Below are 21,440 nucleotides of genomic sequence, written 5' to 3'. Positions count from 1 at the left end.
CCACCAATTTGTCCCTGGCCTTGCAGTGATGGCTGCTGGCTATCCCCTAGTCTCACCCTCTTGCCCCTCTGTGCTGTGCTCTGTCCCACCCTATTGCACTAAATGATTTCAGTCCCTGAATGGTGCCTCAGGGTTCGTGGCCATCACCCTCCATCCTCCCTGTCCTCCACTGCAGTCATCACTCCCACCCTCAGTTTAGGGTGGCTAAAATTATTTTCCTTCTCTCCACACCCCCAGGCATTTGAGGTGTGTTGCCTGCCTGGTCCATGCTTCCCACCTGGGTTCCTCTGATTGCCTAGCCAGTCCTGTATTGGTGACATGAAAAGGCTGAGGGTCACGCTGCCTGGTCTTAGAGCTGATGGACCAGACCATAACTGGCAACTGTCATCATGGTCACCACAGCACTGTTTCCTGAGTACCTCCCCTGTGCCAGGCACTGTGCTAGTCACTCTGCTTCAGCATCCCCTCCCACCCCGTTTAATCCCAGTGACTGCCCCCTGACATAGGTCCTAGTGTCCCTACTCACAGATGAGGAGACCATGGCTCAGAAGTTACCCAGCTGGTCCATAGTCACACAGATGACAAGAGGCAGAGCAAGGAGGTGCCATCCAACTGTGACTACAGTAGTGTAGGGGGGACCATTGTCCATTTAAATGGAAGAACTCTGATTGAGCTGAGAAGACTCAGACCGAAGTTTCCAGGGAAGAAAAGTGCAGAAGAGTGAAATCCCAGGAACACAGTCAGACAAGAAAAACCAGGGCGGTTTCCTGTGCTTAGCAGCAGGGGCTGGCCCCACTGGCATAGATACAGAAGAAACTAGAAAAAGGCCACCCCTGGTTGTAGAAAAAGAATCCCCGTGGATGTGTTCTATCCCGCTTTACCAGAGTGGCTGTCATGGAATTTTTGGTTTTTAAAAATTGATTGTAATCTTAATTCTAACCTTACAGCCAGTGGGTACTAGTCAAAAATACTTAGCAGCCTGGGCAGCGTGGGGAATGGCCAGTCTCAACAGACACTGGGCATGAACAAGCGCCCAGGCCATGCCCCTGACTGTCTGCCGGTCCTGCTAATGGCTTCATGGCACTTAGAAGAGGAAAATCAGGAGACCTGGGTGGCTCAGTGGCTGAGCGTCTGCCTTTGGCTCAGGAACGTGATCCCAGGGACGTGATCCCAGGTCCTGGGATCGAGTCCCACATCGGGCTCCTTGCATGGAGCCTGCTTCTCCCTCTGCTGTGTCTCTGCCTCTCTCTTTCTTTGTGTCTCTCATGAATAAATAAAATCTTAAGAAGAAGAAGAGGAAAGTCAAAGTTGAAAGTGCAAGAGAACTTGACGTCATGTTGCACAGAGGTCAGGAATCGGTTCAGAGAAGGGTCCGTGTGGGGAGAGGGGGGCAGTGTGTACAAGCCCGGAGGCCAGGTTGTCTGTCAGTGACTTAGCAGAGATCCACAAATGCAGACTGTCCCATCAAGACTACTGGGACTGTGCTAAAAGGTAAACCCCAGGGCCTCATCCCAGAGTGACTCAGCATGTCTGGGGCTGGTGACGCAAATCTCCGTGGTTCCCAAGCCTCATGACTCCGTTGTACATAATCTCTGGAGCACTTAGAGTCATTCTTAAAGATAAAAGAGATGATGTGTGTGAAATGCTTAGGGTAGTACCTGACATATATGAGCTTCTGCATGTTCCTCGCTGCTAGCCCCCGGTTCCCAAACCCGAGAACATGAAGTTTGGGCATTCATCCTCCTGATACACATCTGAGTCTACACGGTCAGTAAATGTTAGACTAAACTCATTGACTATTTCTCCATCTTTATTATGGTCTCTTTTTTCAGTCTTGTTTTAATTGTTTTATTTTTTAAATATTTTTTTAAAGATTTTTTTAAATTTATTTATTCATAGAGATGCAGAGAGAGAGAGAGAGGCAGAGACACAGGCAGAGGGAGAAGCAGGCTCCATGCAGAGAGCCTGACGTGGGACTCGATTCAGGGTCTCCAGATCATGCCGTGGGCTGCAGGCGGCGCTAAACCACTGCACCACCAGGGCTGCCCATGTTTTAATTATTTTAAATGCATATTCTCTTGCATACACTCAGATTGTCTTATTTTAAGCTGCCTCGTCATATGTAAGGTACATACAGTATTAAAAAAAATTAAGGGGTGCACTCATGATCCCAGAGTCCTGGGGCTGGGCTTCCTGCTCAGCGGGGAGCCTGCTTCTCCCTCTGCCCTCCTTTCTGCTCATGCATGCGGAATCGCTCTCTCTCCCTCTCTCTCTTAAAAAATCTTTTTTAAAAATTAAGAATCTTAGTGAATGATGACTGCAGTATTTATTTTACACGCGGGAAAAACAAACCATACAAGAAGTTAAATGTCCCACTCAAAAGTCACACTACCATTGAGAGGTGGATCTGCAGCAGGAACCCCAATAGCTGCCTGTCCACTTTGAGTAGATGGACGCCCTGACCACGCCAGGCTTCTGGGGAGGGGAGTGCAGCCTGGAAACTTCCTGTTGGTGGGTAAGAGCAGCAGTACTCCTAAACTTCACTTTAGCCTGGGTATCAGCCTCCATCCGTGTTCTAACCTTTTGTGGGCTTAAGACGTTCATGTAGCCAAAGGCTGGCTTTATAGTTGTTTCTAGAACTCCTGAACTTATATCTAATCAATGATCTTATGATCACATGAATTACCGTTACGCCTCTTCTCCAGAACCCCATCAATAATGCAAGCAGTGTCCTTTGGATTTATTGCTAATATCAGAATATTCACTTCCAAATAGATGTATACATTTTAGATGTTAACTTGGAAAGAAAGACCTCCTTATCTGCTTTGTATGTTGAGACTCTATTAGTCAGCAGAAAACAAATGTATACTTATTAGTGAAAGAATAATTAATGTTGGTGGAAGTTGCTAATTGGGATCCCTGGGTGGCTCAGCGGTTTAGTGCCTGCCTTCAGCTCAGGGCGTGATCCTGGAGTCCCGGGATCGAGTCCCATGTCGGGCTCCCTGCATGGAGCCTGCTTCTCCCTCTGCCTGTGTCTCTGCCTCTCTCTCTCTCTGTGTCTCTCATGATAAACAAAATCTTTAAAAAAAAAAAAAAAAGGAAGTTGCTAATTGTCATCCAGAAAAAGTTAACAAATTTTGAATCGTTAGAGAAACAGATTGGCAATTGATAATGAATATCATGACTGCACTAACTAGATAATTTTTAGAAATAATAGCATATCCTTTTAGAACCAACAAATGTTTACAAAAATTAAATAACAATACAAGATAGAATAATGGAGAATAGATTTTATTATAAGCGTAATCTTTTGAGTTGTTTGCAGCACTAAATTTATAACATTAAACAAAATAACCTATAAGAATTATACTTAATTTTTAGCTATTTAACTCTACTTAGTCCATGATTCTTGCTTCTCCGTGGGATTCCATTGAAATTAAGTCCCTATTTAGAATTGCAAATTTGCAGCCGGGTGGCAGAAGGAATTCAACAGCTGATAATGCTGAGCAAGACTTAACAGCACTGAACCGGCAAACTTTACAACTGTACTCATATTTTAAACAATAAAATGGAATTACATTTTTAGGGGCACCTGGGTGGCTCAGTGGGTTTAGCATCTGCCCTGGGTTTGGGTCATAATCCCAGAGTCAGGGATTGAGCCCTGGGGCTTCCTACTCAGCGGGGAGCCTGCTTCTGCCTCTCCCCACTGCTTGTGCTCTCTAGCTCTCTAAATAAATAAAATCTTTTAAAAAACGGAATTACATTTTTAAATCAAATTTCAATTTTGTTCTTGGTTCCCAGAATTCATTCTAAAGTGTTGAGACATGGTTTGATGATGGCTTTGCTTATTTCAGTGGACCCCTCACTGCCTCCCAGCCTCTGTGTGTTTGATGCAATTCTGGAAATGGAAGGGGGCAGAGCCTAAGGGAGTCCCCTCTGTGTCCTCACCCGTTCCATCCTCTGCTCACCTCAGCGGAGAAGGGCTTGAAAGGGCCAGAGGTCCAGTCTGGTGGTGTAGACAGGAAGGAAAAGCAGGATTTGGAACCCACAGAGGTGTGGAGACCAGTTATGCTGTGGGAAGCAGACTAGAGCCAAGTCCTGGAATGCATGGTTCCCGGATGTGTCTGTCCCATGGCTTTTCTAGGGCAGGGGGCCTTGGGATTGCAAGTCCCAGAGCCCACAGCTTAGAGCCTGAAGGTGAAGAGCACAGTGGGTCACTTCTCACCTGTACTTCTCTCTCTCCTCCCGGGTAGTTTGTGAAATTTGCCAACATCGAAGAGGACACCCCATCCTATCACCGGAGCTATGACTTCTTTGTGTCCCGCTTCAGTGAAATGTGCCACTCCAGCCATGATGACATGGAAATCAAGACTAAGTGAGTGGGGGAAGTGAGGGGGCCCACTCACCTAATGACAAGGGCATCGAAGGGTCTTACAGAGCTCCCAGCGCAGAGTGCATTGTCTGTCTTCATCAGTGTCTACCTCTGTTCTGACATTGCTGAGGAGGAAAGGAACACCTGGTGGGATGCAGGTGGGCAGGTGGACAGAGCTGGGCTCCCAGCTCCCAGCATGTGCTTTCAAAGGAAAATCTTCTGGGGCACAAAATAGGAACAGATGGAAGGGAATGGTCCTGGGAGCCAAATCTGAGAGTCAGCTACACACATATATACACACATGCACACACCTGTGCTCTTTCGTTTAGAAGTACATGTGTTTATACCCCCCAGAAACGTACCCACTCACCACTCTCCATCACAATATGTCCCTGCCAATAAAAAGCCCAGGTCTTCACATTGACTGACGTCTGCCGGCACCCTACTTTGTCTCCTCCACTCTCCCCAGCTCATTCCCTTCCAGCCACACAGGCTGCCTCACTGCCCCATGAACACACCAAAGACATTCCTGCCAAAGGGCCTTTGCACAGTCTGTTCCTGTGCCTGGAAAGCTTTCTCTGGATATCTGTCTAGCTCACTTGCTCACCCCTTGCAATCCCTTGCTCAAATCCTTTGCTCAAATAATCCCTTCTCTTGAATATCCTGTACATCTATTCCCTCACCCTGCTGTTTCCCCCATAGCACAATCCCCTTCAAACATGTTCTGTAACATATTGTTTCTTACTCATTGTCTGCCCAACCCCCACACCAGAATGTAAAGTCTGTGAGGCTAGGAGTCATTGTTTTGTTCACTGCTGCATCTCACCTGCTGCAGTGCTACCTGGGGATCAGTAAACAACTAATAAACAGTTGTTGGGTGAATGAATAAATGAATGAATGCTTTCTTTTTTTTTTAAAGACTGTATTTCTTTTAAGTAATCTCTGTGCCTAACATGGGGCTCGAACTCACAACCCCGAGATCAACAGTTGAACGCTCTATCAACCGAGCCAGCCAGGCACCCCAAATTAACGCTTTCAGATAAACATTTTGAGTTACAGAATACAGACTCAAACTTATAAAGTTATCTAACTCACAGTCACACACTTATCAACATAGAAATAAAACTCCTCAAATGACATCACAAAGACATATACGTGAATATATGCCTACAGAAGCCAAGGCGGGATGCACAGCAGCAGACTGATGAGTTACCACTCAGAGGCAAGGAAGCAGTGAGTAGGTTTTTTTCTTTTTGTTTTTTAAGATTTTATTTATTTATGAGAGACAGAGAGAGAGAGGGAGAGAGAGAGGCAGAGGGAGAAGCAGGCTCCATGCCGGGAGCCCAATGTGGGACTCGATCCTGGGACTCCAGGATTGCGCCCTGGGCCAAAGGCAGGCGCTAAACCACTGAGCCACCCAGGGATCCCCGTGAGTAGGTGTTTTGTGCAAAGTCCTATCATGGGACAGATAAGGTGCAAAATGACTAGAAGTCAGCCTCTGCCCACAAAGGGTGTGTGGTCAACTCGGGGAGGCTATCTGAAACCAGAGAATATGTTTAAAGGCGACAAAGAAGGAAGGAAGAAAAGAAGAGAAGAAGAGAAGAGGAGAGGAGAGGAGAGGAGAAGAGAAGAGAGAGAAGAGAAGAGAGAGAAGAGAAGAGAAGAAGAGAAGAGAAGAGAAGAGAGAAGGGAAGGGAAGGGAAGGAAAGAGAAGAGAAGAGAGAAGAGAAGAGAAGAGAAGAGAAGAGAAGAGAAGAGAAGAGAGAGAAGAGAAGAGAAGAGAAGAGAAAGAAAAGAAGAGAGAGAAAGAAGAGAAGAGAAGAGAAGAGAGAAGGGAAGGGAAGAGAAGAGAAGAGAAGAAGAGAAGAAGAGAAGAGAAGAGGAGAAGAGAAGAGAAGAGAAAGAAGAGAGAGAAAGAGAAAGAAGAGAAGAGAAGACGAGAAGAGAAGAGAAGAAGAGAAGAGAGAGAAGAGAAGAGAAGAGAAGAGAAGAGAGAGAAGAGAAGAGAAGAGAAGAGAAGAGAAGAGAAGAGAAGAGAAGAGAAGAGAAGAGAAGGGAAAGGGCAGGAGTCGTCAGAGAAAGAAAGGAGGATTGGGGCTGAAGTTGACATGTGGCCAGTTATGCCCATAGGACTCCAATTCTCCAGTGGTTTTTCCAGAACTCAGCTGATGGCTTTTTCCTTCATCACACCAGTATTTCAGAGGGTATTGCCATGTTTTGTGCAACAGTGGGGTCAGGGAACCCTGCATGTCCCGAACAACAGCTTATCACCACAGCTGAGGGTCTGCATTAGCAGAACAGGAAGTGAACCCCTCCATCCCACAGGTGGCCAGTTCCCAAAGCTTGTGAGCCTGTGGAGCGCCTCCAGGACAGCTCACCCACCCTGTGAGTGGTTGGGAGCATCCCAGCCTCCACAGCTCCCCATCTCCTAAAATAGTCCCGGTCTGGAAGTGTGCTACCCCATGCCTCCGGCGGACAGTGGGAGTCCCTAGAGGAAGGAGCCCCTCATCTTGTCCCCAGCATTGGCCCTGCAGTAGCCACCTCACTGCAGACAGGCTGTAAGGAGACAGAAGGGGCCAGAGCAGCTGGGGGCATGTCCAGGAGCAGGTGCTGGGGAAGATGCCAGACTGGAGCCAGGTGTGGCTGGAACAGGTGCTGGCCACTCGGGCAGTGCTTTCAGGAGGGGAGCAGAGGGGAAACACACACACAATCACACATACACAATAGCACACACACAATCACATACACAGTAGCACATGCATAACCACACACACATAATCACACATACGTGCAACAGCACATGTACAATCACACACACACAGTACACAGTAGGGGAAGGCGCAGAAGCATACGTAGCTAGCTCTGTGTTCTAACAGCTTCAGGATGTGCTGCACATCAGGAGGAGGGTGGCTGAGGTTTTCTCCTGGCAACTGGACAGTGCCATTAGCACCCACAGGCCAACCCTGAAAGGAAGGCCTGCCAGGTGACAGGTGTTTCTAGCATCAGTCATCCTTTTTCTTTCTGTTTCTCTTTTCTACAGCCTCCATGCACCCTTTTTCCCTGAGATCCCCTCTGTTGTTCATTCATAGCCTTGGCAGAGCCCAGAGCCCAGAACAACCCCTGGGACTTGTAAATAAGTGCATGCATGTGTGTGTGTGTGTGTGTGTGTATATATATATATATATATATATATATATATATATATATATATATATAGAGAGAGAGAGAGAGAGAGAGAGAGAGAGAGAGCGCAAGAGAGGGAGAGAGAAATGCACTTTTTGGGGGCACAGGAGAGGCAGAAGGTAGGAGAGGGGGAGAGAGAATCTCAAGCAGACTCCTTGCTGAGCATGGAGCCCGACACAGAGGTCATCTCACAACCCTGAGATCATGACCTGAGCCAAAATCAAGAGTCGGTTGCTTAACTTACTGAGCCCCCCAGGTGCCCCTCCTTTCTCACCTTTTGATTCATTAATTCCACTCATGGCCATGATTTGTAATGTTATAAAGTGTTTTATCTGGTGATGTCCATTATAGCATTATTACAGTAGCAAAAAGTTTGAAACACATGACCAACAGGGGACTGGTTGAGAAAGTTCTTATGACAGTACATCATGCATGTTTATGAAGACTTAATGATAATAAGAAAATGCTTATGATGGAATATTATGGGGAGAAAAAGCCAGTACAGGTTCTTAATTCTGTTATGTATTATGCACAGAAGAAAGGAAAGACACTAAAATGCCAATAAAGGCTCTCTTTGAATGGTGATCATAGGGGTAAATCTTCTTTATACTTTTCTATAATTGGTATGTATTATTTTATAATTAAAAAAAGTTTGATTGCAAAAAGAAAAAAAAAGAGACTTTGGGCTGAAATACACAACCAGTAAAGAGCCCCACCCCCCACCCCACAAGGACCCTTGGTCAGCACAGTGGAACTTGCAGAGGTACAAGAGTGGGGGTGGGGGTGAATGGGGCCTTTTCTGCACTATTACTCGATTTACTGGTTTCTCAGCCAGCTTAGCCCCAGCTGAGACCTCTCTGGGCTCAGAGTCTGGCAGCACCATGCTTCTCCATCCAGATCCCCTCCCTGCTGTAACTTACTCATAGCCCTGGATCCTGCTTCATCAGTTCTTGGCAGTACTTTGAGGCCTTACATCTTGGGAACAAACCCAGCAGGGTACTAAAGAGGAGGAGCCTGGGGCAACTGGCAGCATCAGGGAGAAGCCCGTGTGGTCCCAGGCAAGGGCACCTGGCAATCTCCAGGATGGGCCAGAGGTCGTGGCTTCCTGGGCTCGCATCCACTAGCACAGGAAACCAGCCAGCCAGGAGGCTGAGTCACACAACGGGTAGAAGGTGGGCTCCATTCTGCCTTTAGATGGATGAGCGCATCCCCAGTCCCCACGCCATGCTCCTCCCTTGGCCACAGAAGCTGGGCCTTTCAGGGCCTGAGGATTCCATGGCTCCATTTTGCCTTTTTTTTTTCTTACAGAATCAGAATGTCAGGCATCAAAGGTCTGCAAGGGGTGGTAAGGAAGACGGTGAACGATGAATTGCAAGCCAATATCTGGGACCCACAGCACATGGACAAAATTGTGCCATCACTGCTTTTCAATCTGCAGCATGTGGAAGAGGCTGAGAGGTAAGCAGGCAAGGCTGGAGCTTGGGCAGCAGACCTGGCTGCCTTTGCCATCCTCTGGGGACCCAGACGGCTTGGGCTGCTTGGTAAAGCCTAACTAAAAGGCCAGGGATCGTGGTTTTTGTGGCTTGTTCTGCAATAAGCCCAAGGCCGGCTCCCTAGGAGCCTTGGGTCTGGCCTTTTGCCAGCTTGCTGTACCCCCTACGGTCTGCGTCCATCCGGAGGGAAAGACAGTAACTGTGCTGGACTCCCTGAGCGAAAGTGTGTGCTGGTAAGAACACACAGAACCAAGAATCAGGTTATTTATCTCTGTCTCCCCGAAAGCAGCAGGCCAAGTCAACTGGCTCCAGTTACTGAGGACTTTACCTTCCTCCCTCCCTTCCTAATGGTATTTCAGCCCCTGAAAACCCTCTTGACCAGCCAGCAGCCACGGGACACAAGTTGCAGGTCCTGCGTTTTAATCTGGGAGCCCTCAGTCGGGGGATCCAGTCTGTCCCTGCGCCTCGCTCTCCCCGACTGTGAAGCGGGACGCAGGGAAAGGCTGGTGCCGCTGTGCACCTGGGCTGTGCCCCGCGCTGTCCCGCTGTCCGCGCAGAGCGAGGTCCTCCCGCACTCGACTCCGTGCAGCCTCTGCGGCTGGGGACGGGCGGGGGGAGTAAGTGCCCCCTGGTGGCCCTTCGAGGAACTGCGCCTCACCGACCAGCTCCGCCCGTGGTCTCCGCGCTCCCGCTCCCGGAGACCTTGAGGCTCCTTCCTCTGTCCAGATCCCGGACCAGCCCCTGACACTTAGGTACCACTGAGTCACACCTGGGCCAACCTCCATGCCTTTCTTTCTTTTTTTTTCCCCCTCCTTCTTTTTCCTCTTCCTCTTCTCTCCCACTTACTTATGCCTTCTCTTACTCTGCCTCCCTCTCTTCACACCCCATCTTTTTCTTTCCTGAGGTCCGGGGCATGGAGACACTCGGTCCGAGCCTCACCAGGCCCACTATGTGCAGGCTATCTGCCCTTCCCGTGGGGGGCACATGTCCTCAAGGCTTTCCAGAAAGAGAACTGGATCCCTTCTCCCGTGATCTTCCTCTACCCTGGGCTTCTTTACCCTGTTTCATCTCCACCAGCCAAGATATCTCCTACATTATCTCGTTCAGCCCACGGAAAATTCCTGCCTGTCTTAGTGCCACCGCTGGCAAGGATGCAGCGTAGAAACGCAGGCTGCACAAAGCCTGCCTCCGGCTTTGCTGGCTGCCCCTTACCCCCACACACTGCTTGTTTCTATAGCCGCTCGCCCTCGCCCCTCCAAGCACCAGAGAAGGAGAAAGAGAACCCAGCAGAGCTGGCCGAGAGGTGCCTTCGGGAACTGCTGGGCCGGGCTGCCTTTGGCAACATCAAGAATGCCATCAAGCCTGTTCTCATGTGAGTGCCCCCTGCCCCTGGCCGTCAGAGAACTGTCTCAGGTGCTGGCATCCTGCTGGCTGACTTGGGGAGAGGGGAAGGAGGTGTCTGGCGGTGGTGCTGTGTCCAGATGGTCCTCTGTGCCTGTGTTCCCTGCACCGTGACAGCAGAAGCTACCCCACAGTGGCCTAGCTCGGTGTTGGGGAGAGGTGCTGGTTAGGAGGCCCCCCGGAACAGAAGGACAGTGCCCAGCTTCACTCCTGAGTCCACAGCTGTGGGACTCTAGTCCTTGTCTTCTCTCCAGCTCCTGCGCCGGGACGGCCCCGGGGTCCCTCATCCCCTTCCCTCAGGGCTACCTATAACCTTCGCTACCTGGGAGCGAAACCAGGGGCTGGGTCTCTCAGGAGGTCCCTCTCCCTCAAGCTTGCCTGTCCTCCCTCAGTCACTTTGCCTTTCACAGCCATCCCCCCATATTTTCTGCCTCACAGCCACCTGGATAACCATTCTCTTTGGGAACCCAAGGTGTTCGCCATCCGTTGCTTTAAAATCATCATGTATTCAATTCAGGTATGGTGGATCCCTCGGTCCAGCTTTCACCCCTGGCCCAGGGCATCTCGGGGTGGCGGGGGTGGGGGCAGGACAATGTGCTAAAGGAGAAAGCAGGGTTGCTCTGTGACCTCTTCCAAGCCCCTACTTGTCGAGACATGCCGCTTCATTGATCTAGCCGTGAGGAAGGGCGGGTTTCAGTTTTATTTCTGATCCAGCACAGATCAATACTTTATAAAATACAATTAAGAAGAATTCTTAGGGCATCTGGGTGGCTCAGTCAGCTGAGCATCTGTCTTTGGCTCGGGTCATGATCTCAGGATCCTGGGATCAAGTTCCACATCATGTTCTCTGCTTGGTGGGGAGCCTGCTTCTCCCTCCCTCTCTTCCCCTCTGAGCTCTCTCCTCACTCTCTCAAATAAATTTTTTAAAAAGTAAAGAATTTGGGGATCTCTGGATGGCTCAGCAGTTTAGTGCCTGCCTTTGGCCCAGGGCGTGGTCCTGGAGTCTCAGAATCGAGTCCCACATTAGGCTCCCTGCATGGAGCCTGCTTCTCTCTCTCCCTATGTCTCTGCCTCTCTCTCTCTCTCTCTCTCTGTGTGTGTGTGTGTGTGTGTCTCATGAATAAATACATAAAATCTTTAAAAAAATAAAATCTTTTTTAAAAATCTTAAAGAATTCTTAGAAAAAGTAAATGAAAACTCATGCAAAATACAAGCCCACAGACCATACCGGGCTTCATCATCAGCATCATCACATTGCTCACTAGTGCTTACCTTCAATTTCTGTACTATCCCAGTGTAATTCGGCTACACTTTGTGCAGCACTGGACTAACCCTGTAGCCTGTGGGGCCCTTATCAGTATGACCTGGGACCCGGGAACAATGAAAAGACAGTATTTTAAACTAGTTTTTGACTCCCTTGAAGTGGAAGGGCCCAGGACAACTCTGGAAATAGAGGTCGTCACTGGGATGGGGCTCTGCTCCTGTTGGACCAAGGTGGGGGGACACTAAGGAGATGGAATCTGGGCACCACCTCCCGCGCCCACTGGCCTCAGGACCTCACTCTTGTCCACGCCAGCCTTTGGGTCCCAGTCCAGGGCTGCCCTGGCGCAGAGGCCATGTGGGGGTTGCTGTTTGGGGCCAGCACGTCTTCCTCCCCCCAGCCGCAGCACTCCCACCTGGTTATCCAGCAGCTCCTGAGCCACCTGGATGCCAACAGCCGCAGCGCGGCCACGGTGCGGGCGGGCATCGTGGAGGTCCTGTCGGAAGCTGCCGTCATCGCCGCCACCGGCTCTGTCGGTAAGGGGGCGCTGAGTGACAGCGTGGAGGCCGGGAAGCCTCCAAATACAAAGCACTGCCCTTAGCGGGAAGCTGCCTCCGCCTTCCAGAAAAGGGCAAGGGAGCGCAGGGAGGTGTCAGAGACGGTTTTCCTCGGAAGAAGTCAACCAGGGCAGGTGTGGGGGCAGAGGAAGCCTCTGGCTGGAATGCAAGACAGGGGAGAATGAGCGGGGGCGGAGGGGGGGAGGGGGAGGTGCCAGCCCTGGATTTCGGGTCTTCCCTTCGCTCCACACACCCCCCGACCCCGGCTGCGCCCAGGGCCCACTGTGCTGGAGATGTTCAACACTCTGCTGAGGCAGCTGCGGCTCAGCATCGACTACGCCCTGACCGGGAGCTACGACGTGGCTATGAGCCTGGGCACCAAGATCATCAAGGAGCACGAAGAGCGCATGTTCCAGGAGGCGGTCATCAAGACCATAGGTGGGACCGGGGGCGGGGCCTTGTGGGCGGGGCCGGGCGGTGGGCGGGGCCTGTGTGGGCGGGGCCGGGCGGTGGGCGTGGCCTGCGCTGCAGGGTCAGGTCCGGGTTGGGCGGGGCAGGGGGCAGCCTCCACCGCCGCAGGGACCACGACGCCCCGGCGCTCTAAGAGGGTCGTCGGCTCAAATTGTGTTCCTCGCGGACGTCGGAGAAGATGGAATCAGTCACCGGCGCCCACAGCTCTGGGACTGGCCTGAGCCGGGCCTGAGGGAGAGCACGGAACGAGGTCCGCGGGGTTGCTCGGGCTGGACTCCCAATCACAGGCTGAGAGCGGCGAAGTCTTCCTGCACCCAAGCCCCCGGGTCAGGCGTGTCTGATGCTTCCGCCCTAGAGCGATTGGAGGGGAGGAGCGAGGAAGGGAAGAAGCGGGAGGGAGGACAGGGAGAAGGCCGTGGGTGCGCTCCTGGCTGCGGACCGGGGGGACCGGGCCTCCACCCCTCCAGCGTGCAGGGCTCCTCACTTCAGAGCCTCCCTGCTTAGCACCGCGGGCGCTCCCCTCTGCTTCCCCGAGACACTCACCACAGCCTGCGGAAAGACCAGGGAAGGAGCCGGAGCCCGGGAGTCCCCTGGCGTCGTCTAGGTTTCTCCCTCTGCGTCTTAATTGTCTCCCTAGAGACGCAGCCGGCACTCTGGGCAGTGGTTTGCTCAGGTGAAGGGTGGAGGGCAGACCCTGGCAGCTGGCAGCCTCACCTGGGCCCCATCCCTTTCCTGCAGGCTCCTTTGCCAGCACGCTGCCTACTTATCAGCGCTCCGAGGTGATCCTTTTCATCATGAGCAAGGTCCCCCTGCCTTCCCTGCACCATCCCATGGAGACAGGGAAAACAGGGTAAGCCTACCAGCCTTGCTCCCCTTTCTCCTCTATCGGCCGACGTTCCACCCCAGCTTCCCTTCCTGTGTTTTCTCGCTGACTCCTTTCTCCATTTTAACTTTCCTGGTCCTGCCCCCACTTCTCTTCTACTCTCGAATCCCTCAGCAGGCTTTAGTGGGGCCCTTGGGTCCCACAACAATTCCTCAAGCTTCCCTACCAATAGCTACCTCCTACTTTTGAGGCAAGCCAATAATTCTCTGGTCTGCTTCCTGGCCCTGGAAGTCAACTGGAGTCCTGGGTAACAAGCCTCATGGAGAATCTAATCACAAGGGGCCCATGAGAAGCATGGGATCTCTGCCCACATCACCATCCTAGTATCTGTGTCTCTGGTCTACAGAGAGAACAGGAACCGGCTGACCCAGATTATGCTGCTGAAATCCCTCCTTCAGGTGAGTCTCTCCTGTCCCCATTCCTGCTCTGCCTCTACGGGAGGCAGCTCCTCCAAGGGACCAAGAGAAGGCTACCATATACAGTGGTTCAGGTTGCACACGGCACAAATATGCCCAGCCTAAAGGGTGAATGAATAGGGGGGCTGAAATCCAACCTGCCTTACACTCTAGCAGTCTGGGTATCCACAGAGCTGGGTCACCCAGAGCAGGCTGGATACTGTTCCTAATGTTCACAAAGTTTCCTGATAGCCTTGTCAAACATCATCTCTGAATTGGGATGGCATCTTTAGTTCCTGCCTTTTTTCACCTTCCAAGTACCTCCCCAGGTCCCTTCCACCTGTTGCTCCTCCGCACTTGTTCTCACCTCTGTCCCCTGGCCACTAGCTCTGCCTTCATCAGGGTTTTACATTCCTCTTCTTTACATCATTGCAGCCATCACTGGAGTCCAGATTCATTATCCTCCAATCCAATGCCATCTCCATGATCAACTTGTTAAAATAGGTATAGCTTCCCTAGAGATTCGGAGCTATCAGTCCCAGGGGGGTCCTGGAATCTGTGTATAACAGCCCCTCCCCTACTATTCTTACACACGGCCCCACCTAAGCCCTGGACATCTCACAACTAGATTCTTCTCATGGTTGTCCTTATTTCCATCTACCCTCACCAGTCACACATACAATCACAAGAAGAATTTTCTAGAAATGCTCCTTTTCAAATAGTAGGTGGCAGTGTACAATTGATGTGCCTTCAGATTTCACACTTCTCAGACTAACAGTGGGAAATCCCCAGTCCCCTTCCCCTCCCCGACTCCCCATCTCATCCCATAGCCCCAGTCTCTGTTCAGTCACACTGAAACACACACCCCACTCACTCCCATTCACACCTTGTCACCTTGTCACTCCCATACATTCCCTGTCCCGAGTCCACACCGTTCATGTCATTGTGTTTTTATAAAGGCTTTTTATGCGGGCACTGCCCACATCTGGTGACCTCCTTGGTCTGTGTACTCCTGCCATTTCTGCTGAGCTTACTCTCATTACTCTCACTGCATTCAGCTCCTTATCAAGGTGACAGTTTGGGGTACACTCATATCCGTCAGCTGATGTTCACCAATGATGCCACCAGGCTTTGCTAGATCCCCTGGGGCCTACTGAATCATCAAAGGCATTGTTTTTGCAATATGAACTTAACAGGAAATATGTTTTGCTGCTTGTGAATGCTTTGACAACATCATATATGATGTGTCTACTGATGCCCGCTGGCTTTAACCAGAAGACCCCCAGTAAGGCTACGTAGAAGAGATGTAACAAAATGGTTGTTTTATGTGTGTGGGTTCTGGTTCTTCAGCCCAACTGTATGCTCTTCCACCATCTCTCCATGTCGTTGTGACTGTCCACGCTCTTAATGCAACATTGTGTTTGTGGTAAGCGTTCACTGGCTGCGCTTAGATGGCTGGAACATTAGGTTCAGAGGCTCCTTGGCTCCTGCTCCCCTCTTGCGCTTACCCTTTGCTTGCTTTTAACAACCTAAGACCTGTCTAGGTGGTTGTTGGCATGTTCAAAAAAGTTGCATCAGGCATCCAGGGCCTAGGGTGGAGGACAGAGGACCTGGGTTGGGAGATGTTGAGAGAGATTGGGTGCATGAGAGCCTCCCTACACCGGGAGGACCAGCATTCCTAAGCATGGGCATTCTGGGTTCCCTTGCAGGTATCCACAGGTTTCCAGTGCAACAACATGATGTCAGCACTGCCCAGCAACTTCCTTGACCGCCTTCTCTCCACCGCCCTCATGGAGGATGCAGAGATCCGCCTCTTCGTTCTAGAGATTCTCATCAGTTTCATCGATCGTCATGGCAACCGCCACAAGTTCTCAACCATCAGGTGAACTTGGGGTCTCCCCTCCAGTTGGTGTGTGATGGGGGAGAAGACTCCCAATAGGCCTCACATCCAGGTGAGAGGACAGTTCCCTTATTTGGTGGGAACCAGCAGGAGCAGATCCCGGACATTGACCCTGGGGTCCCATGGGGGCAGGAGAGATGGAGGGGCACCTTTCTCAGGGAGCCTGGGGATGGATTGGACATGGGGGAGACCAAGAGCAGGTACTAAATGGAGTTAGCGGGTGGGGAGGAAGGAAGGGGATGCAGGTTTATCCGTAAAGACTGGGGGAGGAGGTAAGGGAGGAAGAGAATACTCTGGATCAGGATTTAAGAAAAAGCAACAAGAATGGGCAGGAGAGAGGATGAGAACTTGAGGAAAGTGGAGATTGGTCTAAGAACCAAAGCACAGTGTGGCTGTGACTCAACTAACAATGTCAAAATGAAACCCAGTGACACCACATGAGCTCTGACTGGCCTCGCACAGGGCTAAGGCAGCCCCTCATGTCCCCTCTCAGTACCCTCAGCGACATCTCGGTCCTGAAGCTGAAAGTGGACAAGTGCTCCCGACAGGATACCGTCTTCATGAAGAAGGTTAGCAAGTGTGACCTCAAGCCCCAGTGAAGCCCAGGTGGGCCAGGCTCTGTGGACCCCCACCTCCCAGCCCCCTAAGTCAGTGCTGACCACTGCCGCCAGACCTGCTCTCTCGCTTGCTCTTTGAGCATGCTTAGTCGGGAAGACCAGTTGACCCATGGGCGGGGCAGGGGGGCAGCAAACCCCCAGGGTCAAGCCCAACACAGAGGCCAGAGTTGGGAGCACCTGCTGGTGAGCCTAGCCGGAGCTGAGCTGCAGGCTGTGTTCTCCTAAACACAGCTGAGTTTAGGCAGCAGCTTCTGATGCTGGTTTCGCTACATTCACCCTTCCCTAAATGCGTCCTGCACCTTTGCTTCCACTGGGGTCTGCTTTAAAAGCATCCTCTCCCTGGGGTGCCTGGCTGGCTCAGTCAAACAGCATAAGACTCTGGATCTCAAGGTCATAAGTTTGAGCTCCACATTGGGTGTAAGCATTACTTAAATAAATAAAACTTAAGAGAGAGAGAGAGAGAGAAGGCATCCTCTCCCTGAAGGTGGAGGTGGGGTACACACAGCTGTTGTGCCACCTGCAGATTGGTCTTCCTCTCTTTCTCATTGCCCTTCCTGCCTCCACCCCCACCCCACTGCGAACTTTCCCTCCCCTTCCCCCACACCCAGCATTCCCAGCAGCTCTACAGACACATCTACTTGAGCTGTAAGGAGGAGACGAACATACAGAAGCACTACGAGGCGCTCTACGGCTTGCTGGCTCTCATCAGCATTGAGCTGGCCAATGAGGAGGTGGTGGTAGACCTCATCCGCCTGGTGTTGGCTGTTCAGGTGGGACCTGGGTGGGCATCTCATAGGGTTGAGATTGGGGCAGGGGACCACCAAGTTGTGGCTGCTCAACAACTAACTGTCCAGAGCCCAGGAATATTGCACCCATGCTTGCCCATTCCTCCAGAGACCACAAGCCATGGTTCTGTTTGGGGAACCACCCAAGAATGCTTGATTCATGGCTTTAGCCCATCCCTCCAGCTAAAGGAGACCCAAGGAACAGGGTCTTTCAAAAACACCCTTTAGTCCCTAGTATTTTGAGTCTCACAAGGTCTGGATGAGACTCCAAGAATACCAAGAGGTTGCTCATAAACCCCGAGTGATCCCAAAACAAACTTTTCTAAAGATCGTCTGGTTCCCAAGGTTGGCTGTGTTTTAGAATTATTCTAAGCATTATGAAAAATATATATTCCCAGTTCTCTCCCCACATCTGGAGATCTGGAGATTCAACAAGCCTCTCTCATGACTCTTAGCCAGTGCTTCACTAGATAAGGCTTCAGACTTCCAGAGTCTTTCTGGGTGGAAGTGTACTCTCAAAGATGCTGAGAATTGGGGTGGGTCCTTCAGACCTGAAGAGACCAGGGTGTCCAGGTTCCTAAAGCTAGGTGGCATCATATCCTACCTAGGAGCAGGAATGATGGCAACCCTGGGAATTCAGTGGTAGAGAATCTTAGGCCACCAGTGTTAAATCCTGCAAGGCCAACCCAGCTGCTGTGACTGTCTTCACTCTAGAATTTGAGATTCCTCTGTGTCCCAATCCCTAGTAACTATTGCAACTCTTTCAACTTAACATATGGACCCAGTTTAGCAAACCAGCCCAGTCCCCCCAAGAATCATTCAAGGTCTATATTCAAGGACACAGCATCCTAGAGGTAGGATTAACGATGAGGGTTTGGACAGTCAAGGTCACCAAAGCTGGCACTGCAAAGTAGAGAATAGGTCATCACCCCTCTACTCAAGTATTTATGAGCTCCCAGCTCATGGACTGTTCTAAGGATGATTCACTTCTGCTTTACTGAGGATGACTTCTGTCTCCTGGGAGGTTATGGGACAAATGCTGAAAAAGGCTTAGTCTAGAGAGATGGGCCCTCTCTACAGAAGGTTGGAAGAGGTTGGGTGGAGAGTGCGGCACCAGTATAATTTGTCAATCAGAAAACTCCAGGCCCCTCTGTGTCGCCACAGGACGTGGCCCAGGTCAATGAAGAGAACCTGCCTGTGTATAACCGCTGTGCCCTCTACGCACTGGGCGCAGCCTACCTGAACCTCATCAGCCAGCTCACAACAGTACCTGCCTTCTGCCAGCACATCCATGAGGTTGGTGTTCTCGTGACCCTGAGAGCTCAGGAGGCCCTTGGCTTTCAGTTTCCCCAGAACTTTTCCTTAATTACCTGAGCCCCTGTGCTTAGTCTAGGCATTGAGGAAGGGTTGGTGGAATGACTAGGGACAGTGAGAAGTTACTAGAGGCAGCCTTTCCTCCTGTATGACAGGACATAGCATGATGGGGAGCGCCACAGGCAGGAACCAGTACCCCTTCCTCACCTGCTACCTGCCCGCCTCTACTTCCTGCTGCTCTGTGCCGCCCCCACTCCCAGAAACCCAGCCACTCATGCCTCTCATGTCATCTGGGACTAACTCTAGTTTTTTTTTTTTTTAAGTTTTTTATTATGAAAGTTTTCAAATATCACCAAAGCAGTGAGTAGAACAGTGAACATCCATATAGCTATCGTGCAGATGAAATAGTTAGGAAGGTTTTCCCCTTTTTTCTTTAACTCGTTTTCTTTTTCTTTTTTTTTAAATTTTTAATTTAATTTAATTTTTTATATTTTATATTTTTGTAATTTAAATTCAACTTGCCAACATATAGTATAACACCCAGTGCTCATCCCATCATGTGCCCTCCTTAATGCCCATCACCCAGTTACCCCATCCCCCCACCACCTCCCCTTCCACAACCCTTTGCTTCCTAAGGCAGGAGTCTCTCATGATTTGTCTTCCTCTCTAATTTTTCCCCACTTAGTTTCCCCTCCTTCTCTTGGCCCCTTTTACTGTTTCTTCTTTTTCTTATTTTAAAGCAAATCTCAGCTCTCATGTTGTTTTACCCTACCTGTATCAGCATTGCGTGTAAAAAATATGGACACCTTCCTACATAATCACTGTGCTATTAACATACCTAATTAAGTTGCCAATAATGCCTTGGTATTATCTAGTACCCAGTCTATAATCAAATGTTCTCAGTTGTCCGCAAAAGACATGTTTTTAAATGTTTTAAAACATTCCAAAGTCGGGATGCCTGGGTGGCTTAGCGGTTTAGCACTGCCTTTGGCCCAAGGTGTGATCCTGGAGACCCAGGATTGAGTCCCATGTCGGGCTCCCTGCATGGAACCTGCTTCTTCCTCTGCCTGTGTCTCTGCCTCTCTCTGTGTGTCTCTCATGAATAAATAAATAAAATCATAAATAAATAAAATCATAAATAAATAAATAAATAAATAAATAAATAAATAAACATTCCAAAGTATTTATAGGTGGAATGATATAATGTCTAGGATTAACTTTAAAATACGCATGCAAAATGAAATAAAATAACCCTTGGGTCTCAGCTGGTTTGGGGGTGCTAGAGGGCATGGGAGAGGGTGCTGTGTCACTGTGCCCCCCCAGCATGGGCCTATAAGGGGACGTAGGAAAGGCAATGCCCAGAGGGCCTCTTCATTAAAATAGCAGCAGCATGGCCTACTCACCTCCTGCACATACTTGCCTGCCAACTATCCTCCCACTTCTTACTGTCTTAATAACTTTTGCTTTTCCTGTCAAAAATTTGCAAAGGTTTCCACGTGTGACTGCTCATCAGGATGTTTCCGCAATGCACCAGGGTTTGGGGAACCATGTGACCTGTGCTCCCTTTTTCATATTTATGCAGAAAACAGGAATAGGGCATAGGAACAAGAAACTGCTGTCTCCTGGGGGCTGAGTCCCCTGCATTTGGAGGACACTTAATGCATACCTGTCATTGGGGATAGCCTAAGCAGTCTGCCTGGGCTTCTTGGGGTACTCTATGGGTCACTGTTGATTGGAGTTTCAGCTCAGCTGTAGGGTACTGTGCCAAGGCATTTGTGGGAGGAAGGAACTGCTCGGAGGGGAGGGAGTGCGGAGGGGAGGGAATGCCGTCATTTGCCTATTTGGAGCTCCTCCTTCCTGTCAAACCCGGCTCTCCTATGTTGTTCCTCCTGACTCCAGGTGATAGAGACCAGGAAGAAGGAGGCTCCATACATGCTCCCTGAGGATGTCTTTGTGGAGAGGCCCAGGTAAGGAGCACACCTGTGACATGGTCAAAGGCACCCAAGGCAGCGGAGTGAGAAGGTGGGCAGTCCGAAGCCAGGGGCAGAGTCCTTTATGAGCACGAGGGTCAAAAGTGGACCCTACCCTGTGGCCCAGAAATCCTAGGTCAAGTGGGACTTTGTCATGGGGTCATCATCCACGCCTTGAGCCATATCAGTGTGTTGTGTGATAATGTGACATAACCTCTGGGAGCCTTGGCCAAGCCCATGGGATGTGCATCCTGGAGGAGCCATTCCTGTGAGACACTAGACCCATCCCAGGGGCATCCTCAACTGCAGTCTGTGGGCCAGCATCTCGTCAGCCTCAGAGAAACTCAAAAAAAATACTGTGAAAAAGCAAAATGTCCAACAATAGGGGGTAGCTTTGTAAACTATGGCCTTTCCACCACAGTGGTTTGGAAGAAGAGTTCATGTGAAATACGCACTGTGTAATCTGTAGATAAAAAGGATCAGAGAACAGATGAATTCAGGGGTGGGGCGATGCGTGTGTGTGTGTGTGCAGAAGCGTACATGACTGAAGGAACTCATGCAGAATGTAGAGATGTTGACTCTGGAAAGTGGGACTTTTGCATGATGCATGTTCCTTTTATAATCAAGTCACTAGGAAATCACTCTGGTTGCCTCTTTCCTTCTTTGTCCTGCAGGTTGTCCCAAAATCTTGATGGGGTAGTGATTGAGTTCCTCTTCCGCCAGAGCAAGATCAGTGAAGTCCTGGGGGGCAGCGGCTACAATTCAGACAGGCTCTGCTTGCCCTACATCCCTCAGCTGACAGGTAGGTGCTCCATGCAAGCACATCCAAGCCTGCCCC

At 50.4% G+C, this 21,440-nt stretch overlaps 1 protein-coding gene across 3 annotated transcripts in view; it reads left to right on the top strand.

Moving 5' to 3' along the window:
- EFR3B (EFR3 homolog B) overlaps positions 1-21,440 on the top strand; it is a 92,314-nt gene that overhangs the window by 58,603 nt on the left and 12,271 nt on the right. Inside the window, exons 5-18 of one of the 3 annotated variants that reach the window (XM_041757162.1) lie at positions 4,254-4,375; positions 8,864-9,013; positions 10,286-10,420; positions 10,888-10,966; positions 12,141-12,246; positions 12,544-12,705; positions 13,477-13,588; positions 13,968-14,019; positions 15,726-15,898; positions 16,410-16,485; positions 17,142-17,303; positions 18,483-18,614; positions 20,532-20,599; positions 21,277-21,404. In XM_041757162.1, the coding sequence (XP_041613096.1) occupies positions 4,254-4,375; positions 8,864-9,013; positions 10,286-10,420; positions 10,888-10,966; positions 12,141-12,246; positions 12,544-12,705; positions 13,477-13,588; positions 13,968-14,019; positions 15,726-15,898; positions 16,410-16,485; positions 17,142-17,303; positions 18,483-18,614; positions 20,532-20,599; positions 21,277-21,404 (1,657 nt within the window). Of the gene's footprint in view, positions 1-4,253; positions 4,376-8,863; positions 9,014-10,285; positions 10,421-10,887; positions 10,967-12,110; positions 12,247-12,543; positions 12,706-13,476; positions 13,589-13,967; positions 14,020-15,725; positions 15,899-16,409; positions 16,486-17,141; positions 17,304-18,482; positions 18,615-20,531; positions 20,600-21,276; positions 21,405-21,440 lie in introns of all 3 variants that reach the window. The other 2 variants (XM_041757161.1, XM_041757160.1) reach the window with 2 other exon arrangements.

Source organism: Vulpes lagopus, chromosome 5, assembly GCF_018345385.1.
Source record: "Vulpes lagopus strain Blue_001 chromosome 5, ASM1834538v1, whole genome shotgun sequence".
NCBI lineage: Eukaryota > Metazoa > Chordata > Mammalia > Carnivora > Canidae > Vulpes > Vulpes lagopus.
This window is presented reverse-complemented; position numbering and strand designations above follow the sequence as displayed.